At 46.3% G+C, this 16,464-nt stretch overlaps 1 protein-coding gene across 1 annotated transcript in view; it reads left to right on the plus strand.

Moving 5' to 3' along the window:
* The window catches only part of SUSD5 (sushi domain containing 5), a gene marked incomplete at its 5' end in the record, with an annotated part of 43,437 nt that overhangs the window by 239 nt on the left and 26,734 nt on the right, over positions 1-16,464 (plus strand). The window contains 2 exons of the mRNA XM_080934198.1: positions 6,692-6,869; positions 11,643-11,761. Coding sequence (XP_080790324.1) covers positions 6,692-6,869; positions 11,643-11,761 — 297 coding nt within the window. The remainder of the gene's footprint in view (positions 1-6,691; positions 6,870-11,642; positions 11,762-16,464) is intronic.

Raw genomic sequence — 16,464 nt, forward strand, 5'->3', positions numbered from 1 at the left:
GAGAGAGAGAGAGAGAGAGAGAGAGAGAGAGACAGAGACAGAGACAGAGACAGAGACAGAGACAGAGACAGACAGACACACAGAGAGAGAGACAGAGAGAGACAGAGAGACAGAGAGACAGACAGAGAGACAGACAGACACAGAGAGAGACAGACAGACAGACAGACAGAGAAACAGACAGAGAGAGAGAGAGAGAGAGAGAGAGAGAGAGAGAGAGAGAGAGAGAGCGCGAGAGAGAGCGCTCTAGAGTCACGTCTAAGCTGCCCTCGAACTTCCCCTGCTGGGACTTTTTCATCTTCCCCCTTTTCTCAACTATTAAGTAGGTGCCCTTCCCCGAGGCTGAGGTTAGAAAATCTTGGAGCTGTCTTGATCTTGAGTGGGGACCGATGCCCCGGGAAAGCAGAGCGTCCCGGGTAGAGGACACAGTTCCAGCTGAGGTGCTTGGGGGTGTTGAGGGTCACAGGACACAGGATTTAAAAACAATCAGCAGGGCGGGAGCTGAGCTACCAAGTAGCGGCCAGATGATGTTGACCCATTTTGTCTTATTGAACCCGAATTCAGCTTTAAATTTTTTTAACATTTAGTATTGTGTGTGTGTGTGTGTGTTACTTTGTTTTTAAAATCCAAATTTAGTTTTAATTTTACAAACGGGAGGGGGGTGTTTACACGCATGCTTGCCATAGTATGAGTGTGGAAGTCAGAAGAGAACTTGGATCCATTCACTCCTTCCAGATGCACTACGTGGGTCCCTGGGCTGGAATTCGGGTCATCAGGCTTGGCAGAAAGCACCCTTAACCACTGAGCCATCTCGCTGGTCCTTGAATTCGGCCTTTGACGCTGGCCTTAAACTAGAGGGGTTAGAGCCCTGTGTCAATACAATTTCCGTTTGAAAAGCTAATTCAGCTGTGTTTAGATGTCCAAACAAAACCCCTCTGAATGGAGCTGGAAGAAGTGAAGGGAGCCTGCTGTCTTCAGCCTCGGAGGGTTTCTAGTCCACCCTTAGGACAACCTCCACCCATAGGGGAGAGAAAACCCTAGGTTGGTTTAGGAAGCTTTGCGTAGATGTAGATTAAAATATAGTTATATTTATCCGGTAAAGCCTAAGGTATGAAGCTGAAGGTCAGAGAAAGAAACCCCTGGTGCTTGAGAAAATGGTGAGGGGACACCGTGTCACAGACCCTTAAAGGTGCCAGACTCTAAGTACGAGCTTGGGGGCCCTGGCCATGTCTTTAAGCGTTAAGAGAGAACATCTTTAACTCTAAAGGTTGTTAATGACTCCTAATTGCCAGTTAATTTATGTGGCAGGGCTGTGGAAATATCCCGCCACTGAGCTACAGCCTCAGCCCCAACGTTTTAAAATAAAAAAAAAAAAACAATTTAAATATTATATATGTATATCTTTAGATATCTAGATATGCCTCATAAAAATTACCATTTAAAATGTAGAACTGGGGCTTTATTTTGTTGTACAATGTTTGCACATCTAATTCTAGAACATTCCATTACTGCCACACGGAACCTCTTTGCCGTGTGTCCATTGGTAATGCTTTGGGATTTCTGGCCTGGGGTTGAGTTATGAAAAATCGACTGATTTTAAAGAATGCACGTAGAATGGGTCCAGGTTAGTACTAACTTTTGAACAATGCTTACTTTTGTTCCAACTTTAACTCCCTCGACCAAAACTCTCTTTCCATGGTGGTTTATCGAGTTTCGCCCCATTAAGAACGCTTAAGCGGAATGCCACATGGATAAAGACCAAAGTTTTGTGCCTCTCTGGCTTGGGGAGGGGCATAGAAAACAGAAGCTGGGATTGTCATCTAGCAAGGAGAAACTGAGGAACCCTAGCATGAGTTTGTTCTTGCTGGAAATGCTTCCTGTCCCCCCCTCCCCCACAAACACACCTTCCCTTTCCTCTCTCCACCTGGCCTATGGAGACCTGTGAGCACATTCCATTTTAAGAAAACTTGTTGGGTCCTCCATGGTGTAGCGGAGCCATGGAAGAACCGTAAAGCATATTGGGAACAGATTCCTCCTGGGTCTGTGCCTCCCACACACCTACTTACCTGAGTCTATGCCGGGAGGAGGGGACTGACTATTTAGCTGAGAATTGTTACTATTGATATTTGAAGAGATTTGGACCAAAAAAAAAGAGTCTCTTAAAAAATTAAAATCTAGGGGCTGGAAAGAGCACTGGCTGCTTTCCCAGAGGTCCTGAATTCAAATCGCAGCAACCAGATGGTGTCTAACAACCATCTGTAATGGGATCTGATGCCCTCTTCTGGTGTGTCTGAGGACAGCGACAGTGTACTCACATATATAAAATAGATTTTTATAAAAATTAAAACATGTGTGACTAATTCAACATGTCTCTCATACACAAAGGAGAGGGACCACTGTCTTTCCGTATTTTACTTTGTTTTTTATTTGGGAATGTACGGAGCGGAGCACCAAGTGTTGTAAGCCACCTGTATGGGTGCTGGGACGCAAACTCTGGTCATCCGCAGGAGCAGTTTCTGCTCTTAACCACTGAGCAGTTCCAACCTCCCCACCTTGCTTTTTGAGACAGGATCTCTCAATGAACCTGGAGCAAGCTTGTCATCAAGTCCCAGGGATTCTCCTGTCTCTACCTCCCCAGTTTACAGGCATGGGTAACCATACCAAGACTTTATGTTATTAGGGGGTGGGGCACCTGCCACATTCACAAGTAGAGGTCAAAGACAACTTCTGGGAGTCTTTTCTCTCTTTCTACATTTAGGGCTCAAGGATCAGACTCAGGATGTCAAGTTCACGAGGCAAGCTCCCTTACTCCCTGAGCCATTTTGCCTTCCCATGTGGGAGCTAGGGACTGAATTCAAGTCTTCAGGTTAAAGCAGCAAGCACTTTACTGACTTATCGCCTAAAACCTTACTTTTTGATTTTTGAAATGGAAAAAAAAACCCTTCATATTAACTAAACGCAAATGAACTGTTTGGGTAATGGGTTCAGAAAACTCTAATGCAGTCCAAGTCTACAGAGTAGCTACTGTATACTGGGCAGTGTCCTTGCTGACAAAGACAGAATGACAAAGAAAAATGGGTCCTTCTATTAGGGAGCTTTAAAAATGCCCAGAGGTAGCCAGGTATGGTAGCACACACCTTTAATTCCAGCACTCGGGAGGCAGAGATAGGCAGATCTCTGAGTTTGAAGCCAGCCTGGTCTACAGAGTGAACGGCAGGACAGCCAGGGCTACACAAAGAAACCCCGTCTGGGAAAAAAAAAAAAATCAAACCAAACTAAACCAACCAACCAAAAAACCAAAACACCACAGGAGAACTGTGGTCAGCTTGGTGGCTACAAAGGCAACTTCAATCACTGAGGAGATTAAAAGATAAAGGTGCTCTAAGAGGACAAGGTTGTCATCTGTTGTTGTTTGTTTAGAGAGGGCCTCGTTATATACCAGGATGACCTCCAACTCACAGTGATACCCCTGCCTCTGCCTCCAAAGTGCTGGGATTCAAAGCACGAGCTACCTACCTCAGTATTTTGTTTTTTTCTACTTCAGTAAGAAGTGTTTTACTTAATGCAGGATAATCTGAAAAACAAGTAAAAATTAACCAGGCCTTGGAGCTAGAGGGATAGCTCAGTGGTTAAGAGCACTGGCTGCTCTTCCAGAGGACCAGGGTTTGATTCCCAGTGCACACATGGTGGCTCACAACCCTCTGTAACTCCAGTCCCAGAGGACCTGAAGACCTAAAGACTCCAGGCATGCAAGTGTCGCAGAGACATACACTTAGGCAAAACACACATGCACATAAGATAATAAAAGAGTCGGAACTTAATTTTTTAAGGTTAAGAAAGAAAAGAAAAGACAAGAAAAGAATTGGAGCTAGAGAGATGGCTCAGCAGTTAAGATTACTTATTAGTCTCCAGAGCATCTGAGTTTGCTTCTCAGTGCCACACGTAGAGGGAACCCTGGTTCTTAGTGCCATGTGTGGAGGGCACCCTGGTTCTTAGTGTCATGTGTGGAGGGCACCCTGGTTCTTAGTGTCATGTGTGGAGGGCACCCTGGTTCTCAGTGCCACACGTGGAGGGCACCCTGGTTCTCAGTGCCACATGTGGAGGGCACCCTGGGGAAAGAAGATGGAAACTGAGCCTGGAACTTGATGACAGGCATTAAGATCTGTTTCCTCCTTCTCTCTGGTCTAAAAGGATTTGAGGCTCTGTAAAACAGGCTTTTGTTTTCTCGTTTGTTTGCTTTGGTAGTGAAATTTTTGGGTTTGAGTTTTTTTTGCAGGGAGATTTGAAATAATTTTTCGAAATGCTGTTACACTCTTAAATTTTATTTTGTGTGGAGGGATCGTGAAAGCCATGGAGGGCACAGGACAAGGGGGGGATTGGTCAACCAAGTGGGTTAAGGGAAATAGAACTCAGGTCATTGGGGTTGGCAGCCTGGAATCATGTGATCATCCCTGAAGTGATTTAATGTCTTGAAGAAATAAAATATTCAAAATTGGGTTGATTTTGCTAAGGTTTTGGTTGTTCTTTTTGGCTTTTCTTTTTTGTTTTGTTTTGTTTTTCAATACAGTATGTCACTATGTAGCCCTGGCTGTCCTGGAATTTGCTCTGTAGACCAGGCTGGCCTTGAACTCAGAGATCCACCTGCCTGTACCTCCTAAGTGCTGGGATTTAAGGCATGTGCCACTGCCGCCCCACCATTGTGTTGATTTTGAAAGAAAACTGCTCATCAAGGCTGAGGGATCTCTGTGGAAGACAGACAACACTGCAGGAGTAAGAGGCAACAGTATTTTCTAAACACAACAGACCTGATATTCATGAACTCACATCAGTTCTGACGACACATGAGGTCAATAGAAGCTCACGACACATACAAGCTCACACCAGACAAAAACTTGGTAGGCACAAAGGTTTCACCCCTAGTGGAGAAAATACTGGCATTTGACTATTGGGAGGAGAGAGAAAGTCAGTTTCTTCTAAGAAGTGACACGTGGCACAATCAACAGGTCAGGCCCTTTGCCAGTCAGCCAATAGACTGAGAGACAGGAAGCTGAAAGGGCGGGGGTGGGGTGCGGGGTAGAGGAGGGTCTGGGAGGACCTCAGAGTGGGTGGGGAAGGGGGATGGCTACCCTTGTCTGAAACTCAAAGCATTAATGGAAACGTTATAGGAAACCGAAGGCTCATTCCATCTAAACCAGTGGTTCTCAACCTTCCTGATGCTGTATCCCATAAATACAGCTCCTCATGTTGTGACCCCCCCAACCATAAAATTATTTTAGTTGCTACTTCATAACTGTAATTTTGCTACTGTTATGACTCGTAACGTGAAGCTCTGTGTCTCCCAATGGTCTTAGTCGGCCCCTGTGAAAGGGTCATTCTGCCCCAAGGTGGTCAAGACTCACAGGCTGAGAATCACTGACCTAAATTGTCAGTTGGCACAACAATCTGGAACTGAACAGGGCTTCTCAGGCATTCCTTTGTCCCCCCAGGTGGCTGCTGGTGGCCACCATGCTCCACCAAGCCATATTTTGTTTTTTCCACCACACATACGAGCACACACACACACACAAACATACACACACACACTCTCTTCAGTGGTCACACACACCCCTATAGACAGGCTTTAGGGAGTGAGGATGTGACAGGTGGTGCTCTTGTCTTTTGCATCAGGAAAGAAGTTAGCACACGTAAGTGGTTTGGTTGTGGGGAATCCCTATAGTGTCCTAAGGCAAGGGGCCAGGAGAAGTATATCAGGGACATTCCAGGGCAAGAAAGACAGAAGGGAGCAGTAAGGACAGCTTCAGAATCCTGGGGACCAAGAAACCCACACAAGGGGCCCAGGACACAGAGCCTCATCACATCTTTTTTGGAGAAAAGATTAAGCAAAGCAAAGCCACAGCCATACCCACTCCACCCCACACATTATACATACATTATATATACAGACACATGCACAGATACAGATACATACATACACACAACACACACACACACACACACACACACTCACATACATACATACCATAGGGTCTCACCATAGACCAGGCTGACTTGTAGAACTCAGAGATCAGCCTACCTTGGCTTCCCCAGTGCTAGGATTAAAGACATGTGTCACACTTGGCTAATTCAAATGCGTGCCAGACCATCTGGTTGGTGTATGTGTGTGTTGTTTGTGAGAAAGACAGACAGACACACACACACAGAGAGAAAGTGCATATTCATATATACACGTAGAAGCCAGAGAGAAACTTGAGCTGTTGTCCTCCGGTGCTGCCTTGCCTTGTACTCTTGAGACACAGGCCTCTCACCAGCCTGAAACCCCTCATGTAGGCCAGGCTGACTGGCCAGTGAGCCCATAATCTACCTGTTTCTACCCCTTCAAGACTGGAATTACGAGTCAGCACCACACCTGGCTTTATTTTTATGTGGTTTCTTCCATAGATCAGACTTGGGTCCTTAAGTCCTCAAGGTTACATTTTTGTTTGCTGTTTATAGTAGACTAGCTAGAAGCAGTGAGACTTGGTGTCTCGCTCTTCCCACAGATGGGAAGATAAAGTGGAAGGATGGTTTGAGCTCATGTGTTTGAAGCCTTCTTGGGCAACAGGTCCCAGGGCCAGTGTGCACCAGTACCCGCAGACAACCGTCTTTCCCGGTGCCTCAGACCTCACAGTCTGCCTCTCGCTCTTCTCCTGCACAGGGAAGCTCTTCGTGCTGGACTCTCAGAATGGCTCTCAGGGCCTGGACCTGGAGGCAGCTCGGATCTCCTGCAGGAGCAGGGGTGCTCACCTGGTGTCTGCCGGAGAGCTGAGGAGGGTGGTCCAGGACTGTGCCTCTGCAGTGTGCACAACGGGCTGGCTGGCTGACGGCACCCTCGGGTAAGTCTCCGACCACCTCAGCTGCCCTACCTTGGTATATACGGGGCTCAGCTATTGGCCTGCAGGGATATCAGGACAGGCTATGTGAGAAAACACTGTGGTTTCTAGCATGTTCCGTTGACTTATTATTTATTTGTGTGTATGTGTGCATATGCATAGATGCCTCCCACACACACATAGAAATCAGAGGACAGCTTTTCTTTTCGTTCTTTTTTTTTTTTTTTTTTTTTAATCTTTCTTTTTTGTTGTTTTGTTTTGCTTTTGGAGACAGGGTTTCTCTATACATATCCCTGGCTGTCTGGGAACTCACTCTGTAGATCAAGATGGCCTCAAACTCTGCCTGGCTCTGCCTCCCAAGTGCTGGGACTAAAGGCATTTGCCACCATTGTTCAGCTCAGAGAACAACTTTTTCTAAGTCTGTTTTTCAGCCTGGGCAATCCAGAGGCTCTTGTTTCTGCTTCTCTGTGTACCTCAGGCTAGCTGGCCAATCAGCTTCTGGCCAGTTCTCAGGTCTCTGCTCCCATCTTGCCCGGCCCCTCCAGCATGTTCTGGCTTCTGGAGTTCTTTCCCTTTGCCACTTTATAATCACTTAGAGGTAACTAAAGTTTGAATCTGAAATGTGCCCCGTGAGCTCTCGTTTCGAACACTTGTCCCCAGACTGGAGGCACTATTTGCAGGGAAGATCGTGTGGAACATTAACGCTGTGGGGTCAAGCTGATCAAGAGGGTCACTGGGGGCCTGGTCTTTGAGTTTACTTGCACAGCCAGATTCCTGTCACCTTTTGTATCCTGGTCTTCTGTCATGTGATCAGCCCCTAGCACCAAGCCTAGGTGGTTCCTGTCCCCATACCTCTCCAGCTGTCTGGATTGAAATCTCTGAAACCATGGGCCCAAATAAACTCCCTCAAGTTGTCTCATTTGGATGTTTTGTCTGCAGCTCTGCAAAGGTCATACATAGATGCAGATGGGATGCCCAGGAACTGAGGAAAGCTAGGGCCTCCCATAGGGTCCTTGCCAACCTAACCAGTCCTAGGCAACACACAATGTTAACAGTGTACTCATATACATGAAATAAATATTTTTTAAAAAGATTTTTTAAAAAAGAGTAGCAAAATTACAGTTATGAAGTAGCAATGAAAATAGTGTTATGGTTGGGGGGTCACCACACTGTGAGAAACTGTATTAAAGTGTTGCAGCATTAGGAAGGGTGAGAACCACTGCTCTAGACACTATAGAGCTCTAGACACCATCATCCCCACTGTGTGCTGAATTCCTAATCCATAGAATGCTTTAGAGAAGTAAGTCTTGGGGTTAGCTGGAGCAAACGTCCCAACAGCGTATGCATCTTTTCTTCAGATTTCTTTTTTTTTAAAACAATATTCCTCTTTGTTTTTTTAAGATTTATTTATTTTATGTGAGTACACTGTAGCTGTCTTCAGATAGCATCTGATTCCATTACAGATGGTTGTGAGCCACCATGTGGTTGCTGGGAATTGAACTCAGGACCTTTGGAAGAACAGCCAGGGCTCTTAACCACTGAGCCGTCTCTCCAGCCATCTCTCTTCTCTTTAGATTTCAAAGATGACAATGGAATTTCAGGCTTCCAGGGGTCAGGAAGAATCCATAAAATTTCACTTTTAAGACAGTCCTACTCTAGGCCTTGATTTATTTCAACAAACAGTTTTTGTCAGCACAGTATTTCTCACATAATATAAAAGAACCAGTCACAACAGGACACTAATAATGAATAAAATTCAGGATACACAACAGCCAGAAGGAATTCTATATGTCAGCATTGATAGGTAGTAACTTTTAGATGACAATCCCCAGGGCTGGAAAAATGGCACCGCCATTTAAAACCCTGGCTACTTCTGTAGAGGACCTGGTCTTGATCCCCAACACACACACAGCAGCTCACAACCGTCCGTAACGTCAGTTCCAGGGGACCCAATGTCCTCTTCTGACTTCCTTTGGCACCACACACACACACACACACACACACACACACACACACACACACACGGTGCACAGACACACTTACGTACAGGCAAAAATACCCATACACATAAAATAAAAATAAATCTTTTTTTTAAAGAAAGATGACAATCCTTAAAAATTTCAAAGATATTAAAGGCAAGGGGGAACTTTAACAGCATGAGAAACTATAAAAATAGTCAAATGAAAATATTTTATAAGAGCACTGACTGCTCTTCCAGAGGTCCTGAGTTCAAATCCCAGCAACCACATGGTGGCCCATAACCATCTGTAATGGGATTTTATGCCCTCTTCTGGTGTATCTGAAGACAGCTAGTGAACTCATAAAATAAATAAACAAAATTTTAATTTAAAAAAAAACAAGAAGAAATACCTAAAATTAATGGATGAATCTAACAGCTGATTGAAAAGAGCTAAAGAGAGAATTAATAAAGCGGAATCTATCTCAGAGAGATATATGCAGAATAAATGAAAGAGGAAGAGAGAATAAAACAGTGTAGAGAAAATGGTGGAGGAGATGAAACTATATGCTGTGATTAGAATTTTAAAAGAAAGTGGGGACTGGAGAGATGGTTTGGCGCTTGGGAGGTCTCATGTATCAATTGCCACTTTCTTGGCACCCACTCAGAGGACCTGTGTGTGGAGACCACCTCCATGTGGCATCCAGGCTGAGGGGTGCTGGTTTGTGTCTCTGTACAGATACAGAGGGTGGTCCTACTGTGAACCCTCTCTGTTCTCAGATGCTCCCATGGTCCTACTGTGAACCCTCTCTGTTCTCAGATGCTCCCGTCCCAAGCAGATTATATAGCCTGTCTGCTCCAGTTTGGGGAACTCAGTGACCCCCGCTCCCTAGCCCCCTGGTGCCTCACACACGCCAATCACTGAGCTACACCCTCAGCATTAGCACCTCCATCTTACAAGTTAGACTGAGACCTGGAGGGATCTGAGTAACTTGGCTAAGAATACCAGACTACTCCCTTCTCTGCTAGTTTGTCTTCAGATGGTTCCCCATTTAGCTCTATTCCCTCTATCTGGGAGGCAGTTCTAATGGTCTTCCTCCTTTAAATCCTATCTCAGTTTCTGTCTTACCTCAGTTTCCTCCTAAGCTCATGGTTACAGGCACCAGAATCCGGGGTTTTGCCGTGGCTTTCTATAGACCTTTGAAACATATTGGACAAGGTGATCTAGCAAAATGAGTGCACCCTCCTCCTTCCACTATAAGCCACTTCTCCCAGCTAGTCCTCTTGTCTTCTGCACACCTGGGTCTGCACCTAAAGCCTACAAACGGCTTTAGAAGGAGATTCCAAGCCTCAAAACATTGTCAAGGAGCCATGGTTTTTGGAGAGGCTTCCTGAATAGAAAAGAACTGCACCTTAGCGATGCACCTCACTCCACGATTGCACTCCAAATTTCCAAAGGAAGGGGAAACCCCAAGAGCAGGTCCCCCGGCTTCTCCAGAAGACAGCCATCCTTCTAGCAGGCAGTCAGAAAGAAGAGGCTGAACAAGAGAAAAGGGCTGACTGATGCTATTCAACGAGAGAATTGATTCTCAGAAGAACACCCTAGTGGGGAAAAAGCCCCCACAGGAGAGAACCCCCTGAAAAGAAGCCCCCTCAGAAGGATGCCACGTAGAAATCCTCTGTGGCCCACTTAGAGAATAAGCACTCTAGAACATTCCAGAACTTACTAGGGAAGATGGTGGTAACTGACTGTGAGCCTGTGCACTGGTATCCCAGGGGAGCATTTCAGACTGTTAGCTCGGTGTAACGCTGTCGGCTGCAGTGCAGATGTGTTTTATCGCGAGCATTGCCTTCCCTTGCTCAGACATGGACGTCTTGACAAGTATGGATTCCCTCAAGAAGCACGTGGTGAATGTTGCTTCCTTTGAGTAGAGCCAGATCCTGAAGACATGCCCAGGGAAGATGGGAGTGAGGCATTTCCAAAGACTTCAAAGCCCTCCAGAACATTTGGGCCATGTCCCTTGCCTAAGACATCTCCCGCTCACCCTGCCCCCCCCACCAGAAGGCCACTGCCTAGAGAAAGCCACCGTGCCTATGAAGTATCCCATCAAAGAAGCCACTGGGCTGGGACATCCACCCTGGAAGAGTCAGACATTCTTCTGTGGAAGATGCTCTGGTTACCATGGTGCTAGGGTGCTGTGTGCAAATGAAGCGACGGGCTTTCAGCAGTCAGGGCAATGTGGGGATCTGGTGGCTCACACCTGGAGTTGTAGGAAGAAGTGGGTCACCATGCCTGGGAGCTGGGAACCAGCCGCAGCTCCTCTGCACTCAAATGCTTACCCTTCTCTCTAGACCAAATATAAAACCTTCTCAAAATTCACATGAGGCCAGGAGAAAAAGCTCAGCAGGTAAGTGTGTACTGCCGAGCCTGAGTACCAGGAACCTGCGTGGGCGGAGGTGAGGCCTGATCCATGCCGTCCTCCGACCTTCATACACACGTGCAGTAATGACATAGATTGTAAAGATGAACTCGAGGGGTTCCTTTAATGAATCTTTTTCCATAGCAAAGGAAAAAAGTAAGATGTGGAAAGGATCAAAAGGTATTGCTCCTGAGAGCTGAGCTGAGATACCTTGGAGTTAACCCCAGGATCACGAGTCTTCCAAAAACGCGGCCTTTGTCTGTGGAGAATGTTCCTTTACGCATTTGTCCAGAAGTCACGAATCACCCACATATCTGCTGACTCACCTGATAGAAGAAAATGATTCTTTTCAACCCGAAGACACTCTCCTGACCCAGGTTCCTCCTTTGTCTGTTTCAGGACAACCGTGTGTAGCAAAGGGAGCGGTGAACAGCCGGTATTGAGAGCTGTTGGCGTGACGATTGACAGCCACCCAGTTCCTGGCGCCAAGTACAATGCCCTCTGTATTAAGGATGAAGGTCAGTGTCTGTAAGGGTCCTGGAAGCTGTGAGTGGCAGCTGCTGTCACGGGTGGGCTGTCTAGACAAATACACTGAGGTCATACCCCTCTCTGAACATGCTTTACCAGGTCTTCTCAGGGCGGATATAGGGCTGCCTCGGCAGCTAAGATCACTCACTGCTATTTCAAAAGTCCCCTGAACCCATGTTGGGCAGCTAACAGCCTCCTGTAACATCCAATAACCTCTTCTAGATTTTGTGTGTGCTAGCATTCACATGTGCATACACACACACACACACACACACACACACACACACACATACACACACACACACACACATACATACAATTTTTAAAATAAAATAGATAAGCCGGATGAAGGTGACACACACCTTTAATCCCAGGAGGCTACACAGAAAAACCTGTCTCAAATAAATAAATAAATAGATAAATAAAAAATAAAAAAATATGAATAAATAAATAAATAAATAAATAAAGCTGCCAATCCTTGGTCAAGGGATGTGTCAGGACATGTGACTTTTGGGTTTTTGTTTGTATGGGTACAAGGCCGTCCCCCCACAAAGAAGTGAAGGTGCCCATCAGGAGTCCTGCGCCTGGAAAGGTCTGGGTTTCGAGGGAACGAGAACAGAGCCCTGAGTGTGTCTGGTACAAATCCTGATGGTCTTCTGTCTCTTCCTAGTGAGGGGCATACCTTAACATAAAGCCTGGTGAGTGGCTCAGAGGTTGAGAGCACTTGTTGCTCTTGCAGAAGACCTACAGGAAGGTCATGACAAGATGCCCATACAAACATACATGCATGCATGTATAAAATAACCAAATACATCTCTTAAAATTTGTATTTCTCAGTTTTACTTTTATGTGCATTTGTGTGTCTACATGAAGGGGTCAGATTCCCTGGAACAGGAGTTACAGACAACTGAGAGCCACCATGTGGGTGCTGGGAACTGAACCCAGATCCTCTAGAACAGCAGCCAGTGCTCTTAACGGCTGAGTCAGCTCTCCAGCCCCATAAATAAATCCTTAAAAAATCCCTTTTCTGAAAAAAGAAATGATGGGATGCAAGAAACTGCCTGTGGGAGAGAAAAATTCAACTTCCTGTTGGAAAACTCAGCCAAGTCGTGCAGAGAAAACTGTAGGAAGTTTCTCGGTAGCTGTGTTGGGCTGTGGCGAGTAGGTCTTCATGCTGCGGAGTGGGGCTGCTGGTGTGATGGAGAAAACAGCAGGCTTACTAGTCGGTCTCAGAAACAAGGTTTGCCTGGCTCCTCACTGGGAAGTGTTAAAAATACTGGTATGTGGTTACTGACCCTGAAGGACTTAATTGGAATGTTCTGGGCATTGAGAGGGTTTGTTCTTTTGAGACAGGGTTGCATGTAGTACAGGCTAGACTAGAAATCATCATGTAGCCAAGAATGACATCTGATCCTTCTGTCTTGACCTCCCCAAGTAAGGAAGAGCTCCTAGGCCTCACCACTGAGCTTTTACAAACCTCCCCAGTGAGTTTCATATGCAGTCTAGGTTGGGAGGTGCTTTTCAAACTCATGGCTACCCAAATTTCTCTTCATTTTTTTTTTCATTTGTTTGTGTGTGTTTGTGTACACATGTGGGGACGTGTGTTGCCAGTGTGTGTGTTTGTCTATGTGTATGTGTGTATGTGTGTGTATGTGTGTGAGTGTATATGTGTATGTGTTTGTGTATTTGTGTGTATGTGTGTGTGAGTGTGTGTGTGAGTGTGTATGTATGTGTGAGTGTGTGTATGTGAGTGTGTGTATATGTGTGTATGTGTGTGTGCTTGTGTATGTGTGTGTGAGTGTGTGTGTATGTGTGAGTGTGTGTATGTATGTATGAGTGTGTGTATGTGAGTATGTGTATGTGTGTGTATGTGTGTGAGTGTATATGCGTGAGTGTTTGTGTATTTGTGTGTATGTGTGTGTGAGTGTGTGTTATGTGTGTGTATGTGTGTGAGTGTGGATGTGTGTGTATGTTTGTGTATGTGTGTGTGAGTGTGTGTTATGTGTGTGTATATGTGTGTGTATGTGTGTGAGTGTATATGTGTGAGTATTTGTGTATTTGTGTGTATGTGTGTGTGAGTGTGTGTTATGTGTGTGTATGTGTGTGAGTGTGTGTATGTGTGAGTGTCTGTGTATGTGTGTGTATGTGTATGTGTAGGTTAGAGGAAAGCTCATGCAATTCAGAGTTCTCGTCCTCCACCAAGTGGCTCCTGGGTATCAAACTCAGGTCACCAGACTTACCAGCAAGTGCTCTTACCGAGCCTTCTCCCTAGCCCCAGATTTCTTTCAACATCAGAAACACAAGGCCACGTTATTAAAAGCACAAACCCTTGGGTTGTCCAAGGAAGACGTCAGAATCGGTAAATGTGAGCATTGTCATGGGCACTGGTAGATGCTTGCTGCACATTCACCAGCCTGACTTCCAGTGTGAGCTCGCTCACTAGGAAATGGTCTCCACTTGCTGGGCTCTACGGAAGGCCAGCAGAACCATCTCCCCGTCAGTCCAATCAAAGAACCAAGAGATGTGACCTCGATTTTGCAAACATCTAAAGAGAGCAAGATCTGTCTGTCTGTCTGTCTGTCTGTCTATCTGACAGCACTATAAACTAATTCAAATGGCCCCTTTGGATCCCAGACGTTGGCCGGGTTGACCCTCTGCGGGAAACAGAACAGAACCTTGTTCCTCTCGTGATCTCAAGCAGTCAGGTCCTCTATAGCTTTTATGATGTTAAGTGCCACTCCAGAGTGGAGTGACTTCAAACGACAACTTGGTAGCCCTCCAATTTTTGTGGCTCCTGTGCTAATCCTAGCTAGACTCGTTTATAAATCAATGGCCTGCTTGTGGTTTGGAGGTAGCCTTACTCCTGGGGGGCTCAAGAGCTGCCATCCTACCTACAATGGTGATATTGGGGTTCAAAGAAAAACCCTACCTGGAGGGAGTAAACCAGCAGTGATGGAGCCAGACACCTGGTATCCTCCTTTGGCCTCCACAAAAGTGTGTGCGGGCCTGCACACCTATGCACACAGATACACACATACACACAGATACCCATACACAGCACTACACACATCACAGACACTGCATATGCATACACATTAGCTATTTAGACATCCCATCTATACACAGTCTATACACACATCTACACCCACATACCTACACACACAGCACCAGACACATGCACATCACACTGACACCCCACCACATCAAACACAGATACTACTACACACACATACACACAGCACTACAGATACATCAAACAGACACCCTGCATTCCCACATACATCAGACACAGATGCATACACACACACACACACACACACATGCACGCACACAACTAAAATAAATTAAAATGCAGAGAATTGGAAAAAACAGAGGCAGCCTAAGCGCTGTCCTAGATTGAAATAGGATGAGAGACTTGGTAATGAGATGCAGTCTGGGATTGTATCCTAGATTAGAAATGAAACAACTATACTTGATGGTATTTGAATATGGCTTATGGATTGAACAGCATCAATGTCTGAATGCCCTGATTTTGATCATTTTGATTTTTGGTAACTTTGCTGCTGTGATAGGGGATCATCGTTGCTCATAGAAAACTCGAAGTCTCTTAGGGTGAAAGCACCAGCCTACAACCTCCTCTCAAAGGGAGCAGAGGAGAATTTACAGAGGGTTGCGCGTGTCCTCCCACGCAGTCAGTATCTCCTCGTGGAACGTGAAGGGACGTTTCACTTTAGAGAGGACAAGAAACGACTCCACTAAAGTCAAGCCTCATGGTCAGTTTAGAGGGGTTACTCTCAGGCACCTGACTGAGAGGGTAGAAAGCCCACCCACCCTGAGGGTCTGCTGAGCAAAGTTACCATCTTCCATTATAACCTGTCCCTACATCCAGCGGTCCTGCTGTCCTGCCTTAGACGAGCGTGTAAGCCATTCCTCACAGCCATTCGGGCTTGGGGGCGGGGAGGCCGTCCTTCCCCTTTGGGGACTTGATGGAGCACTGAGTTGACAAGAGGCACAGGTTACTGGGGGGAAGAACCACATCCTTGGCCAAAGCAAGCACTGTTCAGCGGGCTCTCCTGAGGTCTCTTAGCAGAGAGGACCCGAGGATGGAGGCCCAGCTCAGAGGCTCTGAGGCTCAGCTGGGTGCCCAGCAACATGCCCTCTTTCTACCATCTCTGGGTGGCGCATCACGGATGAGACACCGTGGTGCCACTCCCCTCTGCCAAGACCAGGAGAATGAAGAGTGCTAACTTCAAAACCGGCAGTCAGGCATCTGCTAAAATGTCCAGAGGGTAGACGGGGCCTGGCTCACGTGCGCACGGCCCCTCCCACGCGTCTTTAAAGCCGAGTTTGTCACCCGATGTGTAGATGCGGCTTTTTCCTTCCGGTGTTCTTGTTTCAGACAGTGAATTTCCAGTCCTGTGGTGACCTCACTTAGACTAATACGTGCAGTTATTTTTAACTGACGGATGCTGATGAAATACGCCTCTTCCACTTGGGTCGTCCCGTTCCCATCCGCCCTCCCCCATCATTGTTCCCATGTTCCCCCCACACACACCCCACCTTGGGAGCTTCTCTGTTGGGTCAGCAGTTTGGAGGTTGGACATTTCCAGCTTCCCTTCCACTGTCTGCCACACTCCAAGCCAACACTTTGCTGCTCTTTCTGCCCCCAAGACAGCGCTGTCCTCACCTCCCC

The sequence above is a fragment of the Micromys minutus genome (genome assembly GCF_963924665.1).
Source record: "Micromys minutus genome assembly, chromosome: 21".
Classification (NCBI taxonomy): domain Eukaryota; kingdom Metazoa; phylum Chordata; class Mammalia; order Rodentia; family Muridae; genus Micromys; species Micromys minutus.